At 39.2% G+C, this 27807-nt stretch overlaps 1 protein-coding gene across 3 annotated transcripts in view; it reads right to left on the reverse strand.

Moving 5' to 3' along the window:
- The window catches only part of col7a1 (collagen, type VII, alpha 1), a 62186-nt gene extending 50713 nt beyond the window's left edge, over positions 1 to 11473 (reverse strand). For all 3 annotated transcript variants that reach the window (XM_086292324.1, XM_086292325.1, XM_086292323.1), the window contains exons 1-11: positions 11115 to 11473; positions 4144 to 4216; positions 3851 to 4031; positions 3607 to 3763; positions 3415 to 3508; positions 3145 to 3303; positions 2897 to 3054; positions 1816 to 1945; positions 1386 to 1505; positions 395 to 550; positions 51 to 170 (exon numbers count right to left, since the gene is read on the reverse strand). In XM_086292324.1, coding sequence (XP_086148450.1) covers positions 51 to 170; positions 395 to 550; positions 1386 to 1505; positions 1816 to 1945; positions 2897 to 3054; positions 3145 to 3303; positions 3415 to 3508; positions 3607 to 3763; positions 3851 to 4031; positions 4144 to 4207 — 1339 coding nt within the window. In that variant the 5' untranslated portion in view covers positions 4208 to 4216; positions 11115 to 11473. The remainder of the gene's footprint in view (positions 1 to 50; positions 171 to 394; positions 551 to 1385; positions 1506 to 1815; positions 1946 to 2896; positions 3055 to 3144; positions 3304 to 3414; positions 3509 to 3606; positions 3764 to 3850; positions 4032 to 4143; positions 4217 to 11114) is intronic.
- Between the last annotated feature and the right edge of the window lie 16334 nt (positions 11474 to 27807).

Genomic DNA, 27807 nt, shown 5'->3' on the forward strand with positions numbered 1-27807 from the left:
GCAGTAAATAAATGCTGTTAAAAAAAATGATGTCTGATGTGTCCTTCGACCTGTAAACGGTCCCCAGACCAGACGGTACGCCCTCGCACCGCTGACACCTCGCCATCGCACACGAACACTGCCCTCTGACTCCGTCTCCACTGATAACTGCTGCACAACCTCAAGGCTCACTAGCACAAAAACATAAACAGAGAGACGTGAAGATAATGTTAAATAATGTTAAATAAATACTGAAGGTCAACACAAGGAGACAGTATCACTTTATCATTTCTGTGTATTTGTGGCAAACTGTACCACTTATTGTATTTTACCTGCTGACTATGGTCGCTCACATTACAGGAACATTATATAGCAGCGGCAAAAGGATTAACAGCAGGCGAGAGGACGAACTCACGTGTGCGGGCGTTGAGGACAGACGGGGATGCAGAGTTTCGTGGGAACAAGGGGTAGAGGCTGATGACGTACTCTGTGTCGGGCTGAAGTGACTCCAAGGTGACAGATGTGGAGCCTGCAGACAGTGTCCGCTCCAACAGCTGAGCTGCCGGCTGACCTACACAGAGAAGAGCAATTAACTAATAAATGCCCTAAGAGCAATCGCAAATTATACTGTGCGCTATGTTCGAACATTCAGACAGAATGTTTTTGCCTTTAGGGCCTCGCCTGTGCTTGATTAGTCTCGAGCATACTGAGAAAGGCCGTGTGCCTGTGCAGAATGTAGGTGTCTATCTTTGCCTGGTTTCACTGTATTATAAATGTCAAACGGTGCACTGTGAATAGGTAGGAACATCACTCCATGCTGCGCATGCTCACTACAATGCACCCATTGACGTGGCAGTGCAAGATTGACAGGGTGGCTTAGCGTGGCATTCTTCAGAAGAACTGATACTGGCACAGCATGTGGTGAGAGAAAAAGCTTATATGAGCCCTCGGGGCCCACTTTCCTCTCCTGAATCACAGCCTAAGCACCCACCCAGACCTCCTGACACACCCGGGTGCTATAAATGTGAAGACAAAATGACTCACAGTCCATGACATAAGCAAAAGTTTTCTCAGTCTGCCGAGCTTCATGATCAGCGATGATAAAATGTATTTGATATTTTAGGTAATTATAAGGTTATAAACATCCCAGCTGACAGCCAGTGCCTGAGGGAAGTTAGATGTTACCGAAGCTAATGTTGATCACACTGAACCCATACTGCTACACACCCTTTGCATGGCCCCTGGATGCCATAAAAAGTAACAGTTATTGACTAGTGTTGACTTCTTTTCCTTTTTTTTCATAATTCTGCCAAGGTTAACATCGTGGCAGGGCTATTCTGACATTATAGGATAAGAACGGATTACCAAAACAGGCAGGAAACAGAACAAATACATGTGTGCCCGACCTTGTGGTCCGTAGGTGATTCTGTAGCCCTGGACAGGAGTTGAAGGTTGATTCCAGCCCAGAGTGAGAGAAAAGAAACCTGCTTGCACCAAGCGCAGACTGGAGACACCTGGCAATGACCCTATGTGAAGAGAAAATGGGCTATTTCATATTGCAAATGGACCGATACTTATCTAGCGCTTGTCTACTTAATCTGAGAACTCAAAGCATTTTCTTATTACAAAGCTAATTCATGTATTGACACTCACATTGATAAAAGTGCTTTTTCCGATTCTTAGCCACTCTTAAACCAACATTCAAATGCTCACACTTTGATTAATGGATGAATCAGAGACAACTGGGGTTCGGTAACTTGCCCAAGGATACTTTGACATTCATAAGTGTTTTGTCAGTCTCTTGTGTCTCTGTTGAGTCGTTCACTTTGTACTCACTGGTCCGTTGCTTGGCAGAAACAGAGTCTCCCACACTGTTGGGGTACTGGGCGATGACAGTCACCAGGTAGTCTGTTCCTGACCTTAAACCTCGTGCAGTGTAGGTCCTCTGATTGGCAGTGACACTATCCTGCAGGTTGGGACAGGGGTGATCTTTGTAAACTGAGACTCCTAAAACACGTGTATGACTGAAAAATAAATCATCACCATCATGCCAAGGTACACAGAAGTGAATGCAATGCTTTGCTCTGCCACACTTTAATTTTTCCTTTTCCTTGAAGAAGATCCACCCATTAGACATGTTTATACTCAGCCTGAACACACATGCTTCTCGAGCAAAGCAGGATTTCGTCTGGCTCGTAAAACTGCAATTAACTGTTTCAGTGTAGGTCACATAAATGCACCTTTGCTCATTCTCTAAAATCCTTCAACACCTGAGGTCACGTTACCTCGACATCAGTGGAAGAAGTCATGGGGTGAAAGAAACGTGCGAAGGAGACTTAGAAGACTCGTTTGGCAGGTGACAGCCATATAAAAACAACAAAGTTCAAAGATGAACCACAAAATGCACATTTTAAAGAAAAAGAAATATATTATATACTATTAAATGACATAAATCTTCTTTTATTATTTTTTTCCTGCTGAAGAAAAGATCCTGTATAACTCATTTCTTCCTTTGTTTAATAAATCTTTTTGGGACCAGCATAAAATTTAATCCATCAGTCACATCCAATTCAGTGTCAGCTAACCTGATTAAAAAACTAATGATACAATAGAGCTGTAGATGTACAGTAACTAATGCAAATCAATTTATAGTGAATCTTAAACATACTATGATATAAGTAATACACTTTATAATTGTTTAAGCTGTGTTTTACAAAATTCTAAACACATCAGTAGTTTACGGCAATAAATGAAAAATGAACTTAAAATGTAACGTTTATGCAATCTGCTCCACTTGTCAATCATGTTGATAATTTCTTGTGAATCATCAGGTGGTGTGTAAAGGTGTATCCTATACTAAAGGAAATAATAAAGGAAGCACTTCAATCTGATTATTTGGTCGCACCCCTGAACTCACCTGACGCATTTCTGCTATGACTGGTTGACCCAGACCAGTGAGTGGCACGTGCTGGATCACATAGGCACTCACAGGGCCCCCTGCAGGACTCCATCGGAACCTGAGAGAGTCAGACGTCTGGCCTATGAACTGCAGGTTGGATGGACCAACAAATGCCTCTAAGAAGAGAGGAGACACAGTTAAAATCACATGTAGTTTTACAATAATTGTAACAGTTTAATTTCTTTGAATTCTAAAGTTAAATATACCGTCGCTAGCATAATCGCCTCCTGCTTTCGTGCAAACTTGAGAGTTCACAAGAGGAAGCAGCGTGTTCAGCAGTTTGAAGTCCCCAACAAAGAAGGTAAAATCACTGCTGGGTTGGGACGAGATCTGAGCCAGTTCATTCCTGTCTGCGCTCTTTATGCCTGTTAAAAACAAAATAGTTGTCAAAGAAAACAAAGCACTTCACCTGAAGCTCTGGTATAATTCCAGATTATTCAGAATAACTGAGGAAATACTGCAGATAAAACACACACCAACTGCAAAAACATGAACTCCCTGACTGCGCAGCTTCTGTGCTGGCTCGTTCACATTGTCCTGTGACTTCCCATCTGTGATTAGGATCATGATCTGAAAGTTAAAGAGGGTCCATAGATAAAATTAGCTAGAACTGCTACATTGAATAGATAATAATTTATCAATCATAATGGTATAGCTACTCCTTAGACCTTTGGAACATCCCGAACAGAGGCGGGGTTGAAGAAGTTATCAGAGGCAAACTTAAGGCCGTCACCAGTGCGTGTGTTTCCACCTTTATAGTTTATATTTTGGACAGCGTTGACAAGCTCAGTGCCATTCAGGTAGGCAGTCAACGTGAACTCGACTCTGATGATGGAAAAATGTGCATTAATATACAATTGTGCACCTGCCATGTGTTTTTTAGTTGTTTTGTTTTTAATTACTCTCAGTCACCTCGAGGTGTCACTGTACTGTGCAACACCGAACCGAATCCCTGACTCGCCCACGGAGCTGGCGAATGGCTTTACAATTCCAGCCATAAAGCCCTTAACCTGCAGGAAATTAGGTCGGCCAATACTGGAAGAGCCATCAACCAGGAAAACTATATCTGCAGCTTGTACATTATCACACCTGTCTGATGGACATAAAGGACAAGAATTAGAAACAGCAACATAAAACATTATGTCTGTCAGGGAAGATGTGACAGTAAGGTAAAGTGAAGTTAATTCAAACAAAAGGCATTTTACCCTGAGCTTCAGCATGTTTCACAGAGCACAGCAGGACAGTTACAGTGAAAACCCAACTCCACATCTTCACAACCTGGGACACACAAAGAACAGGTAATATTATCATTAATATCATCTCTAAAAACAGTCTGAACAAATTACAAACTGTATATAGATATTTTAATATCATCTTCATTTCTGTTAACCACTATCTATTAATAGTAAACATCAACACTGAAAATCCAGTTTCTGCTGACTGCCACTTTCTTCTTGTTCAGCTGGATTTCATTAGTCATTTGTTCCATAGCATAATTTGTGGGTAGTTCAATCCAGTAATTTGTCTGCATTTTCTTAGGATTCTAGTCATTGTTCCTGCCTATACCTGTTCTGACCTACCTGACAGCCTTTATTTCTTGTCAGCCTCATTACTTTGAACATGTTTTCCTGTAACACAAACACGTGAGGTCTCTTTTCTTATACCAGTCTGTCCTGCAGTCCAGGTTTTGCACTGCACCAAGAAGCTCTCACACCTGGTGAGAAAGTGTCCAAATACCTACCACCCCATATTACCTCATGGACTATTAATGTTATTCATCATCACTGAAGAGACCACTACACGAACACATTACGTGAACAAGAAGCCCTGAAAGAAAGCATTGTGCATGCACTTAGAAATTAGTAACCTTGTATATATGACTGAGTGTTGTTTTAAATATTATAGTGACTGATGACCTCAGAGAAAAACCCCAAAAAACCCTGTAAATCTGAAGAAGAAAAAAAGTAAATACTATATATAGCTCCGTTAACTAATACCAACCCTTAAACAACAAGATTTACATGGTATATTTTTAATTTTTTTTACTTGTCATATTCTTGCATGTCTCTCACTAGGTATGGACTCCAAAAAGCAACAGGCTGATCTGTATGAGTCCACCTCTTGCATTCAGCAGTTTCCAGTAAAACAGCTAACGACCACAAAGGGAAAGAACAGTTAAAGATCAACAACACAGAGTGCCGTATTTCACACCCCCAGCTTTTCTTTATATGTTGGGAAGTGAGTTGACATAACTAAACAGCTTAGGTGGATTGTTTCACTATTACCTGTCTCATGCTAGCTCCACTCCGCATGCAGTTTGTGTGTTTGGTGAGTAGGTGCACTCACAGTGAGAGCAGGCAAAGGAGAAGCAAGTGTTACTTCAAATGACAGCAGCAAACAGTGAGCTGAGCCACCCTGGACAATTTGTAATTTTACTCATACAATAGCAATTCAGTAAATGTATATTCTTATATGTTTTAGTTTGTTGCACTTTATTTATTAAAGTAGGAAAAGCAATGTTTAAGTCAAGCCTGATGTTGCTTTAACATAAAAAGGCATTAAGGTAGCTGCTTAAAAGGTTCAATCTAAGATACAACATGTCAGGTGGAAATTATTAATATTTAATATATTTTATTATGTGACAATATTGCACAGGCTCCTTTAGTTATTGTTAAAGCGTTAAGCAGTTATTGTTGCAAATTCCTTTTAAATATTGTGATATCATTTTGAGGTTATATCACCGACCCCTACCAGAGGCTATCCATCTTTTACATACACTCTACGAACCTCTGTGCATGTTGATCCTAAAAGAATAAAATGCAACCACCCATCCATTTGCTTCTCCCAGCTGTCATGGGGTAGGAGGCAGGGTATACCCTGGACAGATCACCGACCCACGGCACATTCAAACCCACATTCAATTTAGAATCATGCATGCCTTTGAACTGTAAGATGAAGCGTGGGTTACCAGAGGATACCCATGCAGACACAGCGAAAACATGCACACTTCATGCAGAAAGACCACAAACTAACTGGAGCGTTTGAACCCAGAACTTTCAAGCTCACAGCAAGAAAGTCTGCATTCATTCTGTGTCAAACAAAACTTCCCGTTCATGTTTCTAATTTACACAAGAGTTTGAATTTTTTTTTTAACAGCTGTCCTTCTCATTCTCTTCCCTCCACACACACCCTTCACATAACATGCATATTCAGAGCATACATGCTTCTGTACATGTGATCGTGCATCACACACCTTCCATCTTTGCTCAAAGGATAGTGGTCAGAAAAGACTATTTTTTTACAGCGAGCATCAGATCCACTCTTAAACTTCACTAGTGTAACTCATGTTGGAGTTTGGCCATAAAAAAGCTTTAACGTATCTTTTCTCCATATTTCTCTTTGGCCACTGTATGTCTGAATGCAGATGGCAGATCCTTACAGACAATATTCACCATTCTGGTAAAAAATCCAACAGATCCTTGATTCACTTGTAGACCGTCTTGCAGCATTACTATTCTCTACAGTGTATCTCACTGTTATCATGTTTTGGTCATAAGAAATTTCCAATATGATTTTGGTGACAGCTTTTTTTAGGTGAAGAAATTCATTCTGGATGTGGGTGTGGAGTTTTCATGAAAACCTTTGATTCATCTTTGACGCAGTCAGGTACAGCATTAAAGTTACTGAAAATAGCTGACAGATGTTGAGCCAAAGACAGAAACATCAGATCTACTCTGTAGGGATATGGTAGCTAAAGTAAACACACAATATAATGAAGGAAACATGAAAAAAAAAAACATTTAAGTGGATCAAACCAATTACATATGTTGGTGGCAGGACAGCATCAGACTGGAGTGATTTTCTGAGCCTGAATGTAAAGAACAGTAACATTGTCTGACATTTGGAGACTTTTATAGCTTGGCATTTTGTTGCAACACTGACCAAAACCAGACTGACTATCAACGAGCTTTGATCAGAGCTAACCCACATGAAAGACACATGCTGCCAGACTTGATAAGACTCACAATAAACAGAAAACTTTTGCAGTACTTTGAGTATCAAAGCTACTTCTTATTTTAACCCTTACCATAAATAGATTATGTTACCTTTTAAATTCATTAGGAAAACAACTATTTTCTAATAATTGGAATTTAAATTAGTCTTAGCCTTGATCTGTCAGAAGCAAGCAGTAACCTCCTAAACCGAAAAATAATAAAGGCTACAGCTTCTTGACTAGCTCCAAAAGACACATAATCAACAGAGAGTGCTATTTTAAAAAGCCCCAAAAAACAGCATTGAAACCCATGTTTAAAAGGTCTACGCATAATTATCCCCTTAGAAAGTGGCTTAAATTTATCGGTGTGGCTGCTTTGATTGATTGGTGGTTCATCCAAATATGGTCACTGGCTGTGAACACAATTAACATTAGAGGCAGCCAAAGCTTCATTAAAGTTGAAGCTTCAATTTTTGCTTTGCTTTTCAGTTTTTATCATGTTGTTTGTTTAGGTAAGTTTATTTATTTATTTATGTTTTGGTATGAAAGTTTTTCAAGATCTGGAATATTAATTTGTCTATGTCTGCCTTACTTAGAAAGTACTTGGGGTAAACTGCTGTTTTAAATGCACTGCATAATTAAAAGTGACTTGACCATTGAGTCGGCAAACAATGGGTGACACCACGGTGTCCACCTTTAATTTACACTCTGTGGTCTGATGGTCACAAACTACCATTTTGATTTATGACAGACTGTAAACCAGTCATATGATTGGTTAAATAACATACATGTATTCTTACTAAATGCAGTTTAAGATCTTGTAGCCGCACCTGAGGTAAGATGTTATATTGAGCTAGCTGGTAAAATTCCACATTGAAAGAAAGCTTTTATTATCATCGGATTGCCACACCCAGCTTCACAGCAGAGGCTTGCTCAGACTTCAAATAATCTAGTTACAGTTTATGTAAAGTCCAACAAAGAGTGCATCAACTTTAAGGTTATTCTTTAACATCTATAACCTCGTTTTGATTCAAATGTGCACTTTTCTAGGGACTTCTGGAGGAAAGTTTGCATTTCACGGTTCCTGATGTGCACACATGTTTAACTGCAGCAACTCTGAAACCACAAATCCCTTCTTAATACCTACTAACACCACCTCTAAAGCTCACTGGTAGATTCTGCTGTAATTATCTACTGTAAATACATCAGGACTCGTGCATTTCTACAATAACACTGCACAGATCTGCTAAATACTGTCCAGTGAAATTATTTTAAAAATGAAAAGAGACAAAAAATATTCAAGAATCCAAAGTTAGATAAAAACCATTAAGACACACCACACTGAGTTTTCTAATGTTCAAACACTGCTTGAGGCCAGAAGCTCATAATCACTGATAAATGTTTATTTTTGTCCGAAACACATCCCACATCACACACAGGAAGCTTAATATGTTCCAAATGTAACCCCTCTTTCCCTTTTCAAAAATCAAAGCATCTATTTTGAGGCTCTTACACCTACAAATTTAAATTATGTACCATTAACTCCTACCTTTTATGTTATTTTTTTCACTGTAGGAAATCTATAGAAGTTCTGTTTATTGCTGGTTTTGTAAGCCAAGTTTTGAGACTATAGTCTATATTCCCAGCCTTTTCTGAAGTACAGTGGCTAACTTACCACTTTGTAATGCGATTTAAGATGTCACCAAACACGCCATCTTATGACTAAAAGTTGCACTAAATGTTAAATGGACTACAAACAATGGATTTTTCTTCTTCTTGCTATTCCCACGATACACTCACAAACCCTTTTCTATTTTCAGGCACAAATCTGTTCACATAAAGTCCTGGTAGAAATACTTCCAAGTAATTACTGCCAATTTACAAGCCAATTGTGGGGTGACCTATTTCTGAATGTTTTTTTGATAGATGTTCATCAAGTCTATATTAACAACGTGTCTAGTCTGGCTTCCACACCTGGAATGTGTAAATTATGAACTGGCTTATGGGCATGACCACACCCATGACTAGCCACTTGGCAAATAAACCAATCAAGAGGGTTAAAGGGTCAAAAGCTCAGAAGCTGACTGCTTCTTCTTCTTCCTAAACACAAGTCCCCCAAGCCGTCAGACTCCTGAACACTCAGTGACAGGACTGACACACACACCTTCATACACCAAGTTACTTTTTCCACAATGCTCAGTCTTTTGCACTGTCTTGTTCTATCTGGTGTTACACTGTCTTTGTTTTGTTTTTTTGCAATTTTTGCACATTGCACTTTATATAGTCCTGTGTTGATTGTCTGTTATATATTATATGTGGCACCATGGTCTTGGAGGAACATTGTCTCGTTTCACTGTGTACTGTACATGGTTAGAACGACAATAAAGCAACCTGACTTGACTTGAAGTCATTTTTAAAAAGAAAAAGTAATGTGTGCATAACAGCACAGACAGAGGAAGTAAAAGACATTTAAACCTGTGGAAATTGTTTAATACTCATCCTAAAGCTTCTGTTGGAAGTTCGTACAGGAGCTAGACTATGCTTTCTAAAAGCTACACTTTTAGTAGAGATGCCATTCTCCCAGGGGGGCAGCGGGACACAGGCCACTGTGCTGTGACAGAGAGCAGGATTGTGTAAGAGCCAGCATAACATCAGTCTAGGGGACAGAGAGCGACACAAGTGGACAAGGGGATGGAAGGATCAAACGGGGTGGAAATGTCACAGTAAATTACTCAAAGTCTCGAGCTAAAACGCTCAGGATCTTGTGTACTTTGTACCCAAAGGTTGATCTTGGCAACTAGAGACAAGCGCTGCTCCGAGGCCATTAGGGAATTAAAACAAAGAGGGAGGGCTAATGCAGACTTTTTTGACCCCTGAAGTCAAATATATCATCTCCCACTTCCAACAATAATGGTTCCTTTAACCAAACAAAACAAAAACCTTGTAACAGCAACATTTGAATCTTATCCATGACCCCTTGCTGTAACAAGTTTCAAAATAAGCTCCAGTCTTATCCTCCTATTTAAGCATCTCACTAGCTTTGTATTACTATTATCAAAAGCCAGACTGACTGCATCTGAGAAATGACAACATTCAATGAGAAGTTATCCGTCTCATTCAAAAGCATTAATGGACTGAGACAAGTCAAATTCACAGGGCTTATAGTTGGTTTAATCCAACATAAACACAGAGAAAGAGAAACCTAAGCACGAGTAAAAATGGGCCATTGTTCATAAAATTGTTAAAGCAACTTTCTTTTCCTAAAACCTGAATAGAAAATGCTGGACAATGCACACATTAAGCACACGCGGTAACCAGCAGCAGCAGGCCTTACTTGGGATGACACACTTGGGATGAGTCCAGAGACATCCACTACCACAGTGGCACGCCAAAAAAGTTAACCAAGCATGGTTGCAGCAATGCAGCAAATTAAAAGGAGAGAGAGCGAGAAAGTGGCAGGGTGCATGTGAGGCTGTGAGGAAGACTCTAATCACTCCTTATAAATATTTTCAGGCATTTTTTTTTCTTTGCTGTTGTCTGAGCCAAACCACAGCAAAGAAAATGATGTCCTCAGAAGTAGTACAGACAGTTGAAACCAATCAAGATACAAAAGGCTGAGGAGGAAACGTAGGAGGGAGATTCTTTCGCAGCATCATGGTGTAATAATGGCCTCTCGCTATAAAAGTTCAGCTGAGGTCAAGATGTTATGAACGTCTAGTTCAACTAATCTAGGGATTTGGGTTCAGAGCAAAATTATGTTCTTTCATTCAAAAGGCAGTGGCGCTTACGATTTATTAAGACTCCTGTGCCTGATTCTCGTTATCATACAGAATACAGAAAAGCCAAGCATTTAAAAACACTTGTAATTATGAGAAGGGTGAAAATTAGGTGATGAATGTTCTGGATGTTCTTGTGCCAAGTGAAGCTTTTTTTTTTTCTGATGGCAAAGCGATGGGCTTAAAGGGGCGGTGTACTGGCTACAGTTTGGGTAATTCCCCCATTTGCACAGTTGCGCTTACCAGACTGCAAGGTGTGCAGAGTAAGTGAATGCAGTGCACACATGCATAGCATTCTTATATAGACTGTCATTAGTAGTCTTCAGTGTAGAAATGCATGCAAACTGTGCACGAACTGCACCCAAGCACAAGGGCTCCCACAGAACACAGTTTCCACTTATCTTACCTGGGGATCTCTTCTCCTTGCACCCGACTGCAGCCTGCCGCTCCCCACCTTTCCACCTGTGGCATATCCACCAGCCCTGGATCTCCGTGCAGTATTTTGACCACACAGACGAGAATCACAATCCCGGCGTCCAAAATCACAACTTCAAAAAAGGTAAAAAGCAATCCAGTGGAGCTCAAACGCCCAGATCCTGTTGCTGCATCCCGGTGGAGGACCGTCAGATGTGAACGCTATTTCTGAATCCCGAGGCAGCGCTGCTCAGCGTGGGCTGAACTCAAGCAGGAGCAGAACAGTCCAGACTTGCTCGGATGCCTGAAGGGGAGTCCTGAGCTCTCCCTTTCTACTGCCTTTTTTTAACCTCATTCTCTTTTCCTGTCGTCCCTCCCTGCTGCTGACTGAAAAGCAGCCCATGCAACCGTTTACATGTGAACAGTAATCTCGTTACCTCTACCTGGAAAACTTCTGGTCACATGATTTTTATCCTGCTGTAGACCGACTTGGAAAAAGTTATGTGCACCGGTGGTACTATCACAAAACAAAAACAATAGTGACTAGTACTTAATGAAATATTTAGTTTAACTGAAAAATGTGTAACCAATGATCTCAGACTGTACATTAAAACTCCTCAACAAAACAAAAACTGTAATAAAAAACAGCCTTTCTATGCCTGTACTTTGATGTGGTGCTAATGATGCTCAAGGCTAGCTTCTAAACAGCTTCTTAACCAGGGTGCTGCAACTTTATTTCGGGGGTTTGTGGAGTTTGTTTATTATAAAAACAAAGTTAGAAGATTTTAAATGAGGCTTTGCTTAAAAGGAAATTCAGAAGAGTTTCCCAGAAGGCTCCAAAAATAAACATGTAATTATGTCAGGAGTAACATGGATAGGCAAACCCTCATGAAATTTTCTTACAGACACATAGTAATATAACAAATTAGGGATAGCGCAGTAGAAATCATATGTTTATTTTATTTTTCCTATGGGCTTATAAACCTTATTATAACCCTTTCATTCATTTTTAGGCTAGAAATGCTTATTTTACTATAAAAATAATTAAGATTTAAAAAAAAATACCTATAGGTCAGAGAAACCTGCGACATAATGAAATTCCCACGATATAAATTTAGAGATAAATCTTGTGACACAAGACAGCAAGTGCAACTAGCTTAACAACTGCCTTGTGTGGAAAAAGCATAAACTGTCAACATCATGCAAATTAAGTACCAGTTTCTAAATTTGAGCAAAATAGGATATGGGGTTTGATACCTCACCTTCTCAATGCAAGACTTTGACTCACTTTAGTCCCCTGCAGCTTGATGGACTTCAGTTTGGTCAGTTTACGAAAGGGGGTAAACCCTCTGCTTTGACAGGATACTTCTTTGGTCATTAGCAAGGAAACAGTATGAGTTAAAACTGCAGAGTCTCTGCTCATCAGTATGCACTGGGATATTGGATCAACATTCCTACTTAACCTCAGTGCAGATGCAAATCACAGAAAAGTATTTTTAATTAGAAATGGAGAGGCAGGATTGCCTCATTATCATTTGAGGTTTTAAAAGCATGCTTATCCAGCCACTGTTTTCATCAGCATTTGTCAACAGCTTATCATTTTTTTTTAAGTGTTTTCATGTGTGGTTATAGATTATGTGTGACAGGCATAGCTTCTTTGGTAGCAACCGAAGGTTTGGACTGCTTTTTTTTTTTCAAGAAACATATCCACAGTTTTTGCTGTAATTGTAGTTCACACTGTAGTTAACGCCATTTGAAACACTTTAAACTGGAAGCAAGAACCTACCAATTTAATCAAAGAAAAAGATTTATAGTAATGAAAGTGTATCCTTCATAATATATGTACCGTTGTTCAATAAAATGAATGCTCTTCTACAGGGAGCTGACAGACACTCCCTGGTTCTGTTACTTCTTGCCAAAAGCCATCACCCTACCAGCCACTCTGAGCCTCTGTAACTCACATCAACAACAAATTAGACTGCTTGGCATTCTTTGCAGGGCAGCTTCCTATTGTTAACTTTTACTAGCGTGCTAGTTATTGTTGCCATAGCAACGACTGCACATCTGCGCTATACCTATTATATTCATGCAGGATTATTCTGACTGTGTGCACTATTTACAGGTAAATTACACTCCTACTCTTAAATGGAAGTGCTGCACTTCATATGTCATATGGTGTTGTGAGTTCTATCTGTTTTTATGATATCTGAAGTGATTAAAGTCCCAGATTAGATTTTTCATGCTCTCTTCCTCTTCTGTTCAGAGGGTACATTTACCACTGAATTAAACCTCAGAGGTTTCTTTTTTTTCCACTTTAAGCGAGAGCCAAAGGCAGACTCTGGTGTAAACAATCAGGCAGGAAGGCAGACAGAAATCTGTGCTAGGCAGATGTGTTGTGTAGCTCTGGATCTTTTGAACCAGCCAGCAAAACTGAAACCATAACCATGCTGCACTAATAAAAACACATTCCAGTACAGAATGTATGTTCTCCTGACAATGCTTTTTTAACCTCTGCTGGTTGGGAACGATTGAGACAAGATGACTTGTGGTTTAAAGTTTGTACTTTGCACATCACCTCGCTGATTTAGTCTCATGTGTATCCTTCAATCATAATCATAACCAAGATACAACAGTAAACAGCCCATGTGGCTTGAATTCAATTCCCAGACCTGCTGAATTCCTTTGGTCAGGGCGGAAGTGAGTAAGACAGTTATCCTGTCCCCAGCTTTTTGGATCATTCTTTCCTGTAGCCAGGAACTGTGGACAGTTATTATAGTAATTATTTCAAATATATGCATTTACTTCAGCTGCAAGAATTAAATTGTGTGAATGTGGCACTGGGTTCTGCTGGAAAACATCTTACTTGTTCAGTAAAACCTAAAAATAGTTTAAGAAAAGAGAGAGTGAATCATATCTTAAGAGAATCATCCGTCTACTCGGTTCTGTTTTCATAGATGTGCGGCCAGGAGAACGTGTCAGTGGAGGGATGTCATGAGAGCTCCGCCATGCATGCAGTGAGTTCAGGAGTTCTCATGGCAGTGTTCAGCCTGGAGACATAATAGGACATAATGAACCCCATATGATTAAAATAAGATCAAGGAGGCAGGGATTACAGCTTGTAATATTTTAAAAATGAACTTCTTCAAGCAATTTGCTATCAGCAAGTGTGAACATTGTGGAGGACTGAGTTGGCACTGGTTACTTCATCTCATCTCGGTTTCTGTCATATTCAGAGTCAGTTACTCCATAATAGCCTTGATAATCTGTGGTGCTACTATTTTCTTTACAATTTCTCCACTAAACATTTTTATTTATTTTTTTGTTGTTTTAAAGATTAAGAGAGGTGCGCACAGGTACTGGGTGGTGACGTGTGATGTCTGTTTTCTGTGCTTTTCCTTGTGATTGACACCAGTCTCTCCATTTCCTGTTCTCCCTTTACCCTTCATTTTTTTGCACACGTTGAGGTGATTTACCTGGGTTAGACATTAAAGGAGAGTGCAACGTTTCTTCATGTAGGCACTAATTTTGTTCTCTCACCATTTTAAACAAACCAATCGTGTGAAACGATTTGAGCCTTCCTTTGGTTTTTGTTTGTTGCAGACAGGTCTTAAATCAGACTGGTGAGTGACAAAGAAATGCACCATCTGTGTTTGTTTACCAGACTCAACCAGGCAAAGACAATAGACTGGCCCTCTGAATGGCTTTGGAAAATGTAAAGGAGGACAGAAATTTCGGAATTGTGATGCATTTTCATTAGGTTTAGAGCGTTCCCTCATCATAAAGCTAGCCTTCTTACAACACCAGAGTCGATAAGTAATAGATAAATAGTTAAATGAAAGAAAAGTTCCTGTTTTTTTTTTTTTTGCTGTCTATTAAACGTCTATCAAAAAAAGTAAAATAAATAATTAAATAGAAAAGTTTCTGTTAATTAACAAAGCAATCTGAGCAATGAGCCACCAGTTTAGCAAATTAATCATTAAGCCCAAAGAGTTTAAGTCATTTACTACAAAAGCATTTCTTCATCATGTACAAAACACTGAGACACATTGTTGAAACTGCACTCAGTATCTTTATATTAAGATATCATAGGGATTAAACATGTAGTTAAGCTTCTTTACACTGACAGAAAGGGGAATTTCACTGGTGTGGCCCACATAGGATCAAAGTGGGCTGGATGTGACCCACAATGTAAAATGAGTTTGACATCCCTGCTTTAAGGTTATCTATACAAACTGCTTTTTCTTCTGTTTGTCTGTACTACAGGACACAACAGAGGAGTGTTTAGTTAAGAATTCACAAACTACTCACCTTGTTTTGGCAAGGAAGGAGGGCGATGAACAGCCAAGCTTCCTCTTAATTCCTTAATCACCTGCAGCTTTCTTCTTAAATACCACACGTCCAGGTGACAAATAGCACAGTGAAATGCTCTCGTAACTAGATTACAGAAGAACGAGAGGTGAGAAGAGAACATAAAGCATGAAGTGTTCTGACAGGTAAAGTATAATTAAAAAGGGAAATTGTCAGATTGGTACATAGCTGTGTCCAGTGTTTGGTGGGGGTGGTTAGCAGCTTAAAGTCAAGATTTAGGTTTGTAGGAAGGTTAGGAGGCTGGGTGATTTTCCTTTTTTCTCTTTTGAAGTTTGAAAGGTTAACGCGATCGTGGTGCATGAAGAAAAGCTATGATGACTAGAAAAATGACATTTCCCCAAAAGTCAGCTGATAATAAGTCGCAGTAAAGTGCTACATAAAAGCTACTCGAGTTCCTGCTCATGCTTGTGAAATAAAGACGTCTGTAGACATTTGTGAATAGAAGCAGTAGCACAGTCAGTGTAATTAATATAATGATTGCACTGACAATTTCACCTCCAACCTCATAGTGTCAAGAATAAAATCTTAACTTTTACTCGTTATTACTTCTTTTTTGAAAATAACATGCATTTAAAAGTAAATTACAGTGTCCATATTTTACAGTACTATTCTGACCAGATGAACACCTTTTTGATCATCTGTTTCCAAACCAGCACACTGTGACTCAAAGCATTTCATTTGCTCTTAGATGTGTCACTGTTGCCTCAAAACAAACGCTGTGTGTTAGGAAACATGCCGTCGCTGCAGAATGCTCTGCTTTGAAAAGCTTCACTTCTTCAGGTCTCTGCTCGGGATGAGTTCCCACTGGCTTGCAGACAGAAGGCAGCAGTTGATGTTAATACCGGGTTTTTTATTAACACTGTGGAAACATGTCTGAACAAACGGATGTAAACAATAGCAGTGTCTTTGATGATTCACCAGTCTGGGCTGGATGTTGATTTCCTCTGTAATAGCACCGATGGGCATTGTCATTCTTGGCTGGAAGATCCAACACGTTTTAAAAGATTTAGAGGCAAAACCTCAGGATTAAATGACTGTCACGTCTTTATTAAAATTAAAAATTAAAAACAAAACGTAAACATAATTGAAAACGAGCAATTATGTGTCTCTTTAATCTTTGTACCAGTCTCTAAGGTATAGAGACAGCTGCTTTTTGTTTTGGAGAAGCTCATCCCTGCATAATTTAATTATAAATCAGAATTTGTGTGTGGTCCCCTTTCAGAGTTTTAAAACACCACTTTACCTTTCCAGCTGTCCCATTACTCTATAACAACAGGGTTCGTGGGGCTTAAACAGAGAGCGTAGACTTCCAAATATCACTGTGATTCACTTTCAGGTCTCCACTGCTCTTCCTGTGAGCGTTCTGTCTGCGTAGGTACATATTAACCCCTCTTGTAGAACTTCTCATGTCTTTTAGGTGAAATACACTGTTCATCACAAGGATTTTTGACCTTTGACTTGAGCAGTAGTGCGCTGGGTCCAACAGTAAACGCTGCTTTGATAAAGCAGTTATTTGAATTGTTTGGAAATACACACTTTGTTTCTCAGAGTTTGATGAGTGGATCAGTGGAATTTTTTCCAGCAGACATCGCAGAAGCACAGCTGGAATTAATAGCAAGGTTCAAGGTTCAAGGCTCTCTATTTGTCACATGCATAGTTATACAAGTATAACACACAGTGAAATGTAACCTGACACGCTCCTCGACATGTGCAAAAATGGGGGTGGGGGGGGTAAAGGAAGAACATTATATATATATAGTATATACATTGGGTGAATGTGCAGTAGTAGCAGCAAGCAGGTGAATTCTGTACATTAATAAGAATAGACATCTGACTATTTTACAGAATAGACAATATAAACATATTTAATTATTAATTATTCATTATTATAATAATTATTAATAACTATCCTAAGAGAAAAAAATTCCTAACAATAAGAGGATTTCCTGCAAGCAAGGATTTGGCAACAGTGGGAATGAAGAATTCACTTTTAACAGGAAGTGACCTGGATTCGAACCGCACGATCTGATATCCTCGTGTTGGTGTTGTTCCCAGATCATCATACTAAATGTTGTTCCAGGATCAACATTGCAAGTGACCAATCAGAATGTTGTGACGTCATACTTTTGCGACTTTGGGAAAAACCGGCGTAAAACAAAAAACTGTGCTTAAGCTGCGTGAAACCGCCTCTGTCCGCCGATCAACGGACCCTGACCCTAACCCTAACCGTAACCCTTTAATAAACAGTAAGCAGAATTGATATTGTCCTTGCAATGTTGGAATTTCATAAATGCACGAATGGCTTGGCGCTCAAAAGAATAACGTCACAACAATGTGATTGGTCACTTGCAATGTTGAACCTGGAACAACATTTTCATGATGGTCTGGGAACAACACCAACACGAGGATATCAGATCATCCAGCTGAACCAGGATCAGGGACGGCCTGCAATCAGCTTTGACCAGATTTGGGATAGGTTGGTAAAAAGAAGAGCAAAACACCCACTATGGGAGAAAATCTTCAGTATTAAAGATATAAGAAGACAATCAGAGACTTACAATCAGTGTTGGTCAAGTTACTTGAAAAAGTAATCAGTAACTAATTACCGATTACTTCCCTAAAAAAGTAATCCCGTTACTTTACTGATTACTTATTTTCAAAAGTAATTAATTACTTAGTTACTTAGTTACTTTTTAAAAACACGATTTACAACCTGAATAGGTGATAAAGCGATAGATCTTTCAGCCCAATTCTACTTTTTCTACATAATCCATCATACAAAATGTAATCAAAAGGAAAAGTCTCTTTTTAAAACTTGTTATATTAGTTTTAATCTTTTAACTTTTTGCATCAAGCAAAAATGTAATTATATGCAACATCCTCTGACTGGAAGAAATTAGTTTAACATTTAAACCTATTTTCTGCACATTCCAGCACATAAAATATTTTTTTGTGTGTGTGTTTACACTCACTCTTTCAAATAGATGCAAGTAAAACACAGCAGAAAATAAATAACATCAAAGACTAGCGGTCCTGTTGCTCTATTTTCACCTGTAAAGCAGGAGTGGGGTAGGCGGAGGTTTACCCTGGTGCAGGTGTGCTGCAGCGGGCAGTGGAAGAATCCGCGAGTTTCTCTGTGAATTTCCCATTACGTCGTAGCACACTCGGTGCTTGTTTGGAAGTTTAGGGGTTTTTTCGCTGTAAAAAGAAGTTTTCTTCCCACGCACAACGGACACTAATGTTTTTGTCACTTTTTATGGAATCAAACTCAAAATAAGGTCAGTACTTCCACGCTTTTTTTTTTTCCCGATATTTTTATTAAAGTTTTTGCATCGACTTTTACAAAAGACAAATTGAACAATATGCCGTTTTCTTTTTAAAGAACATAAAGCAATATAAGACATACACTCCCACCTCATAATTATAGCAGTACCAGTGGGTGTACAAACAGAAAAAGGAAAAAATCCAATCTAATAATACTAGTAACAAACCCTAGGGTACAAGACAACAGTTCTTGAGTGTACAAGGGAGATGTGGAGAGTATCCAAAACCCCCACCTCCACACAGACACATAAAAACCAAAACACACAAACAAACAAAAAAAAAAAAAAAGAAAAAAGAAAAAAAAGAAAAAAAAAACCCACACATGATAAATGGTCAGCTTAGTTATAGGGATAAATCAATTCTGTTAGAGAAAAGAAATATGTATAAAGTAGTTAAATAAATACCATCATAGAACGCAGGCACAATAGAATCCATATACTTAAACTTAGGCCTCTTACTTGAACATAAGATAAGAAAAAATAAAATATGATAGAGTCTGAGCTGGCTAATTGGGAGCATTGCGAGACCGCAAAGTCTGAACATGATCAAAAAAGGGTTGCCAGGTCTTAAAAAATTTGGCCGTAGACCCGCGCAGGGTGAATTTAATCTTTTCGAGTTTGCTAAAATGCAGAACGTCTCTGATCCAGATTTCCCAGGATGGGGCAGAAGGGGACTTCCAACATAGCAATATTCTGCGTCTTGCCAATAAGGTGAGAAATGCGACCAGATCCGCTTGAGGCGTCGGCAAGGCAACTGAATCAGGAAGAACCCCAAACAAAGCAGTTAAGGGCACAGGTTGGAGGGTTAGCTGGATGATCTTAGATAAAATCAAGAAAATATTAATCCAGTATTGTTTGAGGGATGAACATGACCAAAACATATGCATTAAAGAGGCAGGTGTTTGATGACAACGGTCGCAGTCAGAGCTAAGATTGGGGTATATTTGAGCTAGTCTGGCCTTAGTCCAATGTACACGGTGCAGAATCTTACATTGAATCAGCCCATGTTTGGCACAGAATGAGGAGCCATGGACCCGGTAAAGAATTTTATCCCAAGAGTCATCCTGAATCACACACCCCAGATCCTGCTCCCATGCCAATTTAATAGCCGAGATTGAAGAGTTGCCAAAGGAACATATTCTCCCATACAAACAGGAGATCAGGCCCTGTAATGAGGGCGGAGGCAATAGAAGGTTATCAAAGTCATGATAAGAAGGTCTAGATGGGAACTGAGAGGATTTCTCCTTAACAAAACTCCGGATTTGTAAATAGCGAAAAAAGTGACTTTTTGGAAGGCCAAATTTCAATGAGAGCTGTTCAAAGGAGGCAAATGTATTCTGAATGTACAGATCAGAAAAAGACCTGATACCCAAAGAGGCCCACAAATAAAAAGCACCATCAGCTAACGAAGGCTGAAAAGAGGGATTTTTCAAGATGGGTGATTGAAGGGGAAAAAAGGTCAACTTAAAATAACGACGAAATTGATACCATATTTTCAAGGTAACTTTGACAATAGAGTTATTATAAGAGCCTGTACTCGAAGGCTGCTTTTGGGCATAAATCAGGGCTGGTAAAGAGGCTGAGACACAGGAAGAAGTCTCCAAACTGAGCCAGGCCGGGGCATTATTCGTGTCTTCCCCCTGTAGCCAATACCTGAGAATACGAATATTACATGCCCAATAATAGAACATAAAGTTTGGTAACGCCATCCCCCCCATCTTTTTCGGTCTTTGAAGATATGTCTTGCGTATTCTGGGTGTTTTTTGTACTTCCACGCTTTAAACGCTGCACGCTCATACTCTCTCCCGCACTCGATATATGATCCATTGTTGATCTGCACACAGCTGTTGTCACGAACGTTGCACTTGCTTACGTCACTGTCATGAGACATTCTCGCAAAAAAATCACGGTTTTAGTAACGCAGTAACGCAGCGTTCCTACGGGAAAGTAACGGTAATCTAATTACCGTTTTTTGCAATAGTAATCCCTTACTTTACTCGTTACCTGAAAAAAGTAATCAGATTACAGTAACGCGTTACAAGTAACGCGTTACAAGTAACGCGTTACTGCCCATCTCTGCTTACAACACAGGTTTCAAAGGAAAAACTAACAGAGCAAAGAAAACTAGAAAACTGGAAGAAAGGACACAAATTAAAGTGGGAAATAAGTACAACTAAAACCACGAGATATAACATGAGGTCCACTAGCCTTTATTGTATTGTATAAATAATTATGAAAAAAATGCTCTTTTAGTGAATTTTGCCTGGGAACTTCTGCGATATAACACTGAGGAGCTGTGGAGGTTGATGTTTTGTGCACACACTGCCTACTGTCACTGTGAAACCTGTGACCTTTCTAAGTAAATGGGACTTCTGCATTTTACAAATTGTACACATATAATTTTCAGAAATCATACATTTATATTTGAAACATATGAAGAAATTTAAATTATAACCTTAGTGAGAAGCAACAAACAAAATCAGATGGTGTTAGTCATGGGTTGGAAATACTGAGGTTTAGTTTAAAGGGTGGGTAATGGTTTAATTGTTCCTAGCTTGATTTCCAGACAGACAGCTGACTAAGCCTCTTCTCACACGTATTGACTCAAACAAGCATTTTTGTGTGGTCTAACAAACAAATCTGGCTCATCTTAATGTACACGGATAAACACAGCAACACTCAGCCAGTGTTTCGGGATATACTTTTTTTTATTTACAAAATACATCCGCTATTTTCAAATAGCGATTCAATGAGTCATGTGCAGTTTGCAAGGATTTAATGCTTTACTGAGGGTGCATGTGCACTAGGAATAAAATGTGCAGCTGAGATTCTAGTTTAATGCTGACAGAAAGTAGAGGAGCGGTTTCTGTATGTACATGATTTGGGGGTATCATACATCATCTGGAGGCCACATGTTCGATCTTAAAAACCTCCAGAGTAAACTGTGCAACAATTCAAATACATTTGTACCCTTATTGTGACAAATTCATAGGAGTGAATAAGGAAAGTATCACAGTACCACAGCAGGATCCGAGAGGATGGGACATGTGCAGTCTGGTGCAGGGTTGCTTTTAAATAGCACGGTCTGTATGTATTGCACCACCACTAGAGGGAGCCACAGGACAATGACTTCCCAGCTCAAGTCATATGAGTGTCGTTAAAGAGGTGGAAGTATTTTAATGTATGCCGTTACAAAAGTCAAACAAACGAAACTCACGTGACAGGAAGTGAACATTTCTAAACCATGTGTAATATATTAGTGTTCTGCAATAACTGGTCCTAAAATTACGTTTTGGCAAAAGCTGTGGATTTTTGTTTGTTTTTAGAGAGCGGTGGCTTCCTCATTGGTATCCTTCTAATGGAAACCAAACTCCATGGACTGTGATTTCTTTTCTAACCCATCCATCCATCTTCTTAAAACTGATCATTTGAAAGGGCTTTATAACAGCTGGTATAAAAGCTATACCAGCTGTTATTAAGCAAGATGTGAGGTACTTTGGACAGGTTGCCTGTCCATCACAGAGCTTATTGTATATGCAAGAAGCAGAAGTAGTGAAGGCAGATGAGTTTAAATACCTGGAGTCAACCATCAAAGGCAAAAGACAGGAACAAGTGCACAAGAGAGGTAAAAAGGAGAGTGCAGGCAGGGGGGAGTAGGTGGAAACCAGTGCCAGTAGTGAGACCTGCAGTGATGTATGATTTGGAGATAGTAGCACTAAGAAGAAGGGGACAGTAGGCCGAGTTAGAGCTGATTTTCATTGGCAGTGACAAGAATGGACAAGAAATGACTAATGTAGAAGAAGAACACCAATGAATGTAGTCAAGCTTCTCAAATCTTCTAGGTTGTTTGATTCCCCGCTTCTAGGGAGAATAGAGATGAACACCTGAACTCTCCGTGATTATTCTTTAACCTTTTAAATCAGTAATTTCTTAATATTTCTTTCTTAAAAATCATAAGTTCAAGCAGTTCCAGATGCTTCCTGTGAGTAATGTCAAAATGCTTTTTTCTTTTAATGACTTGAGCTCATTTGTCTCCATCTAGCTTTTACTGAAATTTGTTGCCTCTTACAGTCACTTGAATATATTCAAAGTCAGCACAGGGAAAGGTTCTCCTTCAGGGCTTGTTGGCAAAAAGCATTTCTAAAGTGTAATTTCCTGTAAACCCAAAAGGCAAATATGATATGAAACAAAGTCAAACATGATACAATATAAGAATCATACTTCCACACCGATAGGTAGTCCCTGAGCTTTTCATTGTGACATGTGCTCATTGTATATATTGTATTGGTGTGGGAATGAAATTGGTACAATTAAAACCAGAATTACATTCTTTCTGTGAAGATGAGACAAAAATGCAGAGTTCTTTAAAACACTACACAAACCATCTTTAAGAACATGCCATGAAGGTAGATGGTCACTAGAGAGCAGCAGAGATTCAGCACTGAGACTTCGAGTCTTTGGGATTAACTCATAATTTTGGTACCATAGTCTTGTGTTGATTACATTTCAGTTTTGCTAGCAATCAAGAGTTGTTACATATTTCAGATGAAGTAAACACAAGTGTAGAGTCGCTCGGCATACAGGTTAAAAGTAACTCTGTAAATGTCAAGGCTCAGTTTACTCACAGAGGATTTAGCTGAAAGTCGAGCTTTTGTTCTAGTACAGAGGAGCAGTAATACTCAGTCCCTGTGACCTTTTGTTTAAACCAACAGACAAATGTTCGATCAGCTGAGGATGAGTTACTGTTTTCTCATCGTGATGCCTTTTGGTGACCTTTCGATGCTTGCCACAGAATTTCAAATCGTCAAAATCATACCACCTTAACAAATTTGAATGTAGTCACATGTGACTGAAATTTCTCTCGGTTGATCCTTCCACCCATATTTATTTATTTCCTTTCATCTTCATGTTCTTCATGTTCAGACCTGTCAGTTTTGTGACACTACAAAAAGTGGAGCAATAATAGAGCAAGGCGTGGAGAGTTCAGATCCCTGCCCATCCTAATGTTTTTGAGAGATTTAGTCTGGGTCTTAATGACTTATTGCTGCATCATTATCCTGCATGTTTGCAGTATTTAGACATACACAGCTGGTAACTAAGCCACTGCTGTGCTTTTATCAGTCATAAATGTTGTGAAAGCAGAGGAATAGATAACCCCCCTTTTTCATACACAGAACACACACCCATTAAGAAGAGTTTCTTTCATTTGTGCTAAATGAGTTTTGTAGTAAATAGCACACAATGATGCTTGAGGAAGAAAAGAAAAAAGGCTTTCTGAGAGTCCTCATAAAGGGTGAGAGGTCCTTTCTTTTCTCAAAGCCCTACTGAATAGACTGCTGCCTGCTCTCTCTTTTTGGACATAATGAAATACAGTAGACTTCCCCTGCAGCCCTTTCAGCCCTGTTGGACACACACACTCACACACACACACACACTTGGCCATTTTTCCATCATTTCAGAAACCATTACATTGACTTATGTTCGTTTCCTGGAAACGCACTCTAACATGAATCTCAACTACTGCTTGCCTAACTGTGCCCATGATTGTAATCTTAAAATGTTTTAGGATTTTTGTTTGGACCCCATAAGGAAGACATGTCCCCATAAGGAGATATAGTAAATAGTCTAGGTTTCCACACTGAAGGAAATACATGTATCATACACACAAGTGTGCACACGATGTGCAGTGGACATTTCCAACAATGGAAATTGTAATCACACTAGAAAATTTATGAGTGGACAAATGTGTATTAAACAAAGCTGAGTGATAGTGGCACAGTGTGTATAATGCTTTGAGGCTTTGATACCCGCTCAAGTTGATGACTTCTGTTATTTACACATGACGAGGAGTCTGAAAGTTGAATCCTTGTACTAGTGATGTATGTTATAGTTCATAAAACAGTTTTTTTTAAGCAAGTACTGACAAGCATCATTTGTATGCCACTCAAAAATGCAGGTTTCAAACTCAGATGAATTCAGACACTCTTCATCAGTGCCACTTTTCATGTGACAAAGGGATTAATCTGAATAGATTTAAAAACAGAAATGCTTTTGATTGATTAGATGTTGGTATGTGTCTAAATGCACCAGAAAATTATCGAAGCCAGCTGCTCCAATGGTTTTCTTTTAATTTCCAGTTTTAAAATGTGGTCTCTGACTGGTTTTCAGGCTCTCTGAATTAAACGATGCGGTGTCAGGTTCTTGAAAAGATTTTTAGGTGTATCAGCTTTTCACCGCTGGCAGTTTATTTATTTGTTTATTTACCAAGTACCAATTTCTATTTTCTCCCAATTTATTTGAGACATAAGAAAACTGCTCCGATCTGTTCATGGCTCTTTGTCTGTAACCTATGATATAATGAATTATAATACATTGAATCGTGGTGTTTTTCATAACGCTGTAAACATTGGGAGAGAAATGCAAAAAAATGCTTTTGTGCTCAAATACTTGAAAAAATATATGACTATAAAGAGTTCTATAAAGAAACGCTTCTCATGCGTCTGATATTTTACAGTGCAGATGAAGAGAGTAAGGCTGGGTTTGCTGTATATCTGTAGCCCTGGTGGGCTGACATGTGATGACAGAAGACTGGCAGCCTCCTCCATCTGGCCTCGCTCTTGGAAGCAGTCTGGTTCACCTATCTGTGTGTGTCTGAAACCCTGGCTCTTGGCTGACTGCCCTACGACCATAAATTACTGTGTTCGTGATCGTATGCTTCCAGTGTGTTTGTGTCGCAACAGTTGTGTCTGTGCCCATTCATATGTGTGTTTGTGTTTCTGGCTTTAAATTTATCCTCAGGTGTTGCTGAGAAATTTCCCAACTATAATAAGTCACGATGTTGTGGATGCGCATGCACAGATCATCCTCACCACAAACTTATATATTCAAAGAGAATTCCAGGAAGAGTCATTTAATGCGTCACAGTTTCAGTGTGTGTGTCTGTGCTTGTCTGAGGTGAATTAACAACTCCAGTCATGTTCACACCATCCCCACCTCTTTCTCTCTGGTTTCTTTATCCTCTTTTTTTTTTATTTTTACCTCCTGCCTGTTCTTCCATCTGCTCAGGGGTCTGTGTTGGTTGTGTGTTTAAGGCTATTCTTACTGGGCAAACATGCTCCATTTTCTTGAGAGAGGTTTTGTCACTTTGTCAGAGCTCCTCACATTCACCCTCACACACATTCAAGCACATGTCCAAACAAAAACTTCAAACATGCTCAAATACAACATTTGCTCAGCTAAGTTAGGCAACTGTATTCAGCATTTTTTAAACCAACAGTGGCTTAAAACACCTACTACTATGAAAAATGGGTGACTTGTAGTGACAAATCAGTACATGACTGTGCAGTTTCCCTCAGCCCTAAGGGGTTTTAGCATTTTTCAGCTAGCTGATTTAGCTTCTACTCTCATTACTGCCATTCCCAATACCAAAAAAACAGACAGATGAAGTCAGTGACCAGCTGGTGGATGTGAAGCAGTATTTAGTCAAGTCATTAACACACACAAGTCCATTACTATTCAAAAGTCTTGAACCACCGATTGTGCTGGAAAACTGAGAAACAGGTTTAGTAATTCATTAAAACCAAATCAGAAATACAATATCTAGACCCTTTCCAAAAAATTTGAATATCAGGGAAAAAAATATTTGTCTTCAAAACGTTAAACTTTCAGAAATTATCGATTCAGGGCCCACAACTTAAATTATTTCAAGTACTTAGTTGTTTATTTGTACATAATTTGGGCTTCCAGCTTATAAAACCCACGAAAACAGGAATTCAAAAAAATTAGAATATGGTGAAGACATCAGCCCAAATTTTACAGGGCATGAATGTTTTAAACTGAGTGTCACACACAACTCATCTACTAAACTCAAAGCACCTGCACAGGTTTTCCCAGGTGTCATTAAATTGCTTCACTTTGATTCAATTGTCTCAGTTAGGTTCAATATGGGGAAGACTGCATACTTGACAACTGGCCAGAAGAGCATCACTGATACCCTCCATAGGATGGGTAAGCCACAAATGTTCATAGCTAAGGAGGCTGGCTGCTCACAGAGTGTTGTGTCCAAGCATATCAATGGAAAGTCTAGTGGAAGGGCAAAATGTGGCAGGAGAAGGTGCACCAGCAGAAGGATCTATGGGGTATTATCAAGGGGAAAATGAGGTCCAACAGACCCAAAAACAAAGAAGAGCTGACAGCAAGCATCAAAGAAATCTGGGCTTCCAAAACTCCCAGGCAATGCCACAGGCTGATTGCCTCAATGCCACAGCGCATCGGGGCGATGATTAAAGCAAAGGGATTTCCCAAACAAGTATTGTAGATTGACATATTGTTTTGAAAGTACCACATTTTGATTGATTTGATGTGAATTTCTTCTTTTTTTTCTGCAAAAACTGAGTAACATGTAACATGTAAAGTAAATGGTGATGTCTTCACAGTATTCTAATCTTTTGAATTCCTGCTTTCATGGGTTTTATGAGCTGGAAGCGCAGATTGAAATGTGTCCCATTGTTTGTTTTTCTATGCAGGTATGCTTTTACTGCACTGCCAGTGTGTTTGCCTTGTCAATTAGATTTCCAGATGGTATTGCATGGTGGATAAAAATCTAATGGTAATTTCCTGTATTCATAATTTTATGATTTTTGACAAGATCTCCAACACCACTGGCTGAAATGCAGCCCAAACCATGACAGAGCCTTGTTTGCCTGCTTTATGACTGACTTCTTGATCGCCACATGGTGTCTAAACACTACAGGCCTTGGCTTACTTATTATTGTTATTGGAACCTGCTCTGCTATGTAGCTTCATCAAAGTCTAATTGCCAGATGGTTTATCACTCAAACTTTATATATAAATAGAGCAGCATGACGGTGTTGTGGTTACCACTGTTGCCTCACAGCAAGAAGGTCTTGAGTTTGACTCCACCACCTGGCTGGGGTCTTTCTGTGTTCTCTCCTTTTTCTCCGTGGATTCTCTCCTGGTACCCTGGCTTGCTCC

This window comes from Aulonocara sp. 'chitande type north' Nkhata Bay, linkage group LG5 (assembly GCF_057382095.1).
Source record: "Aulonocara sp. 'chitande type north' Nkhata Bay isolate Kocher_YH1m ecotype deep benthic linkage group LG5, A_spYH_male_GT1.1, whole genome shotgun sequence".
Lineage (NCBI taxonomy): Eukaryota > Metazoa > Chordata > Actinopteri > Cichliformes > Cichlidae > Aulonocara > Aulonocara sp. 'chitande type north' Nkhata Bay.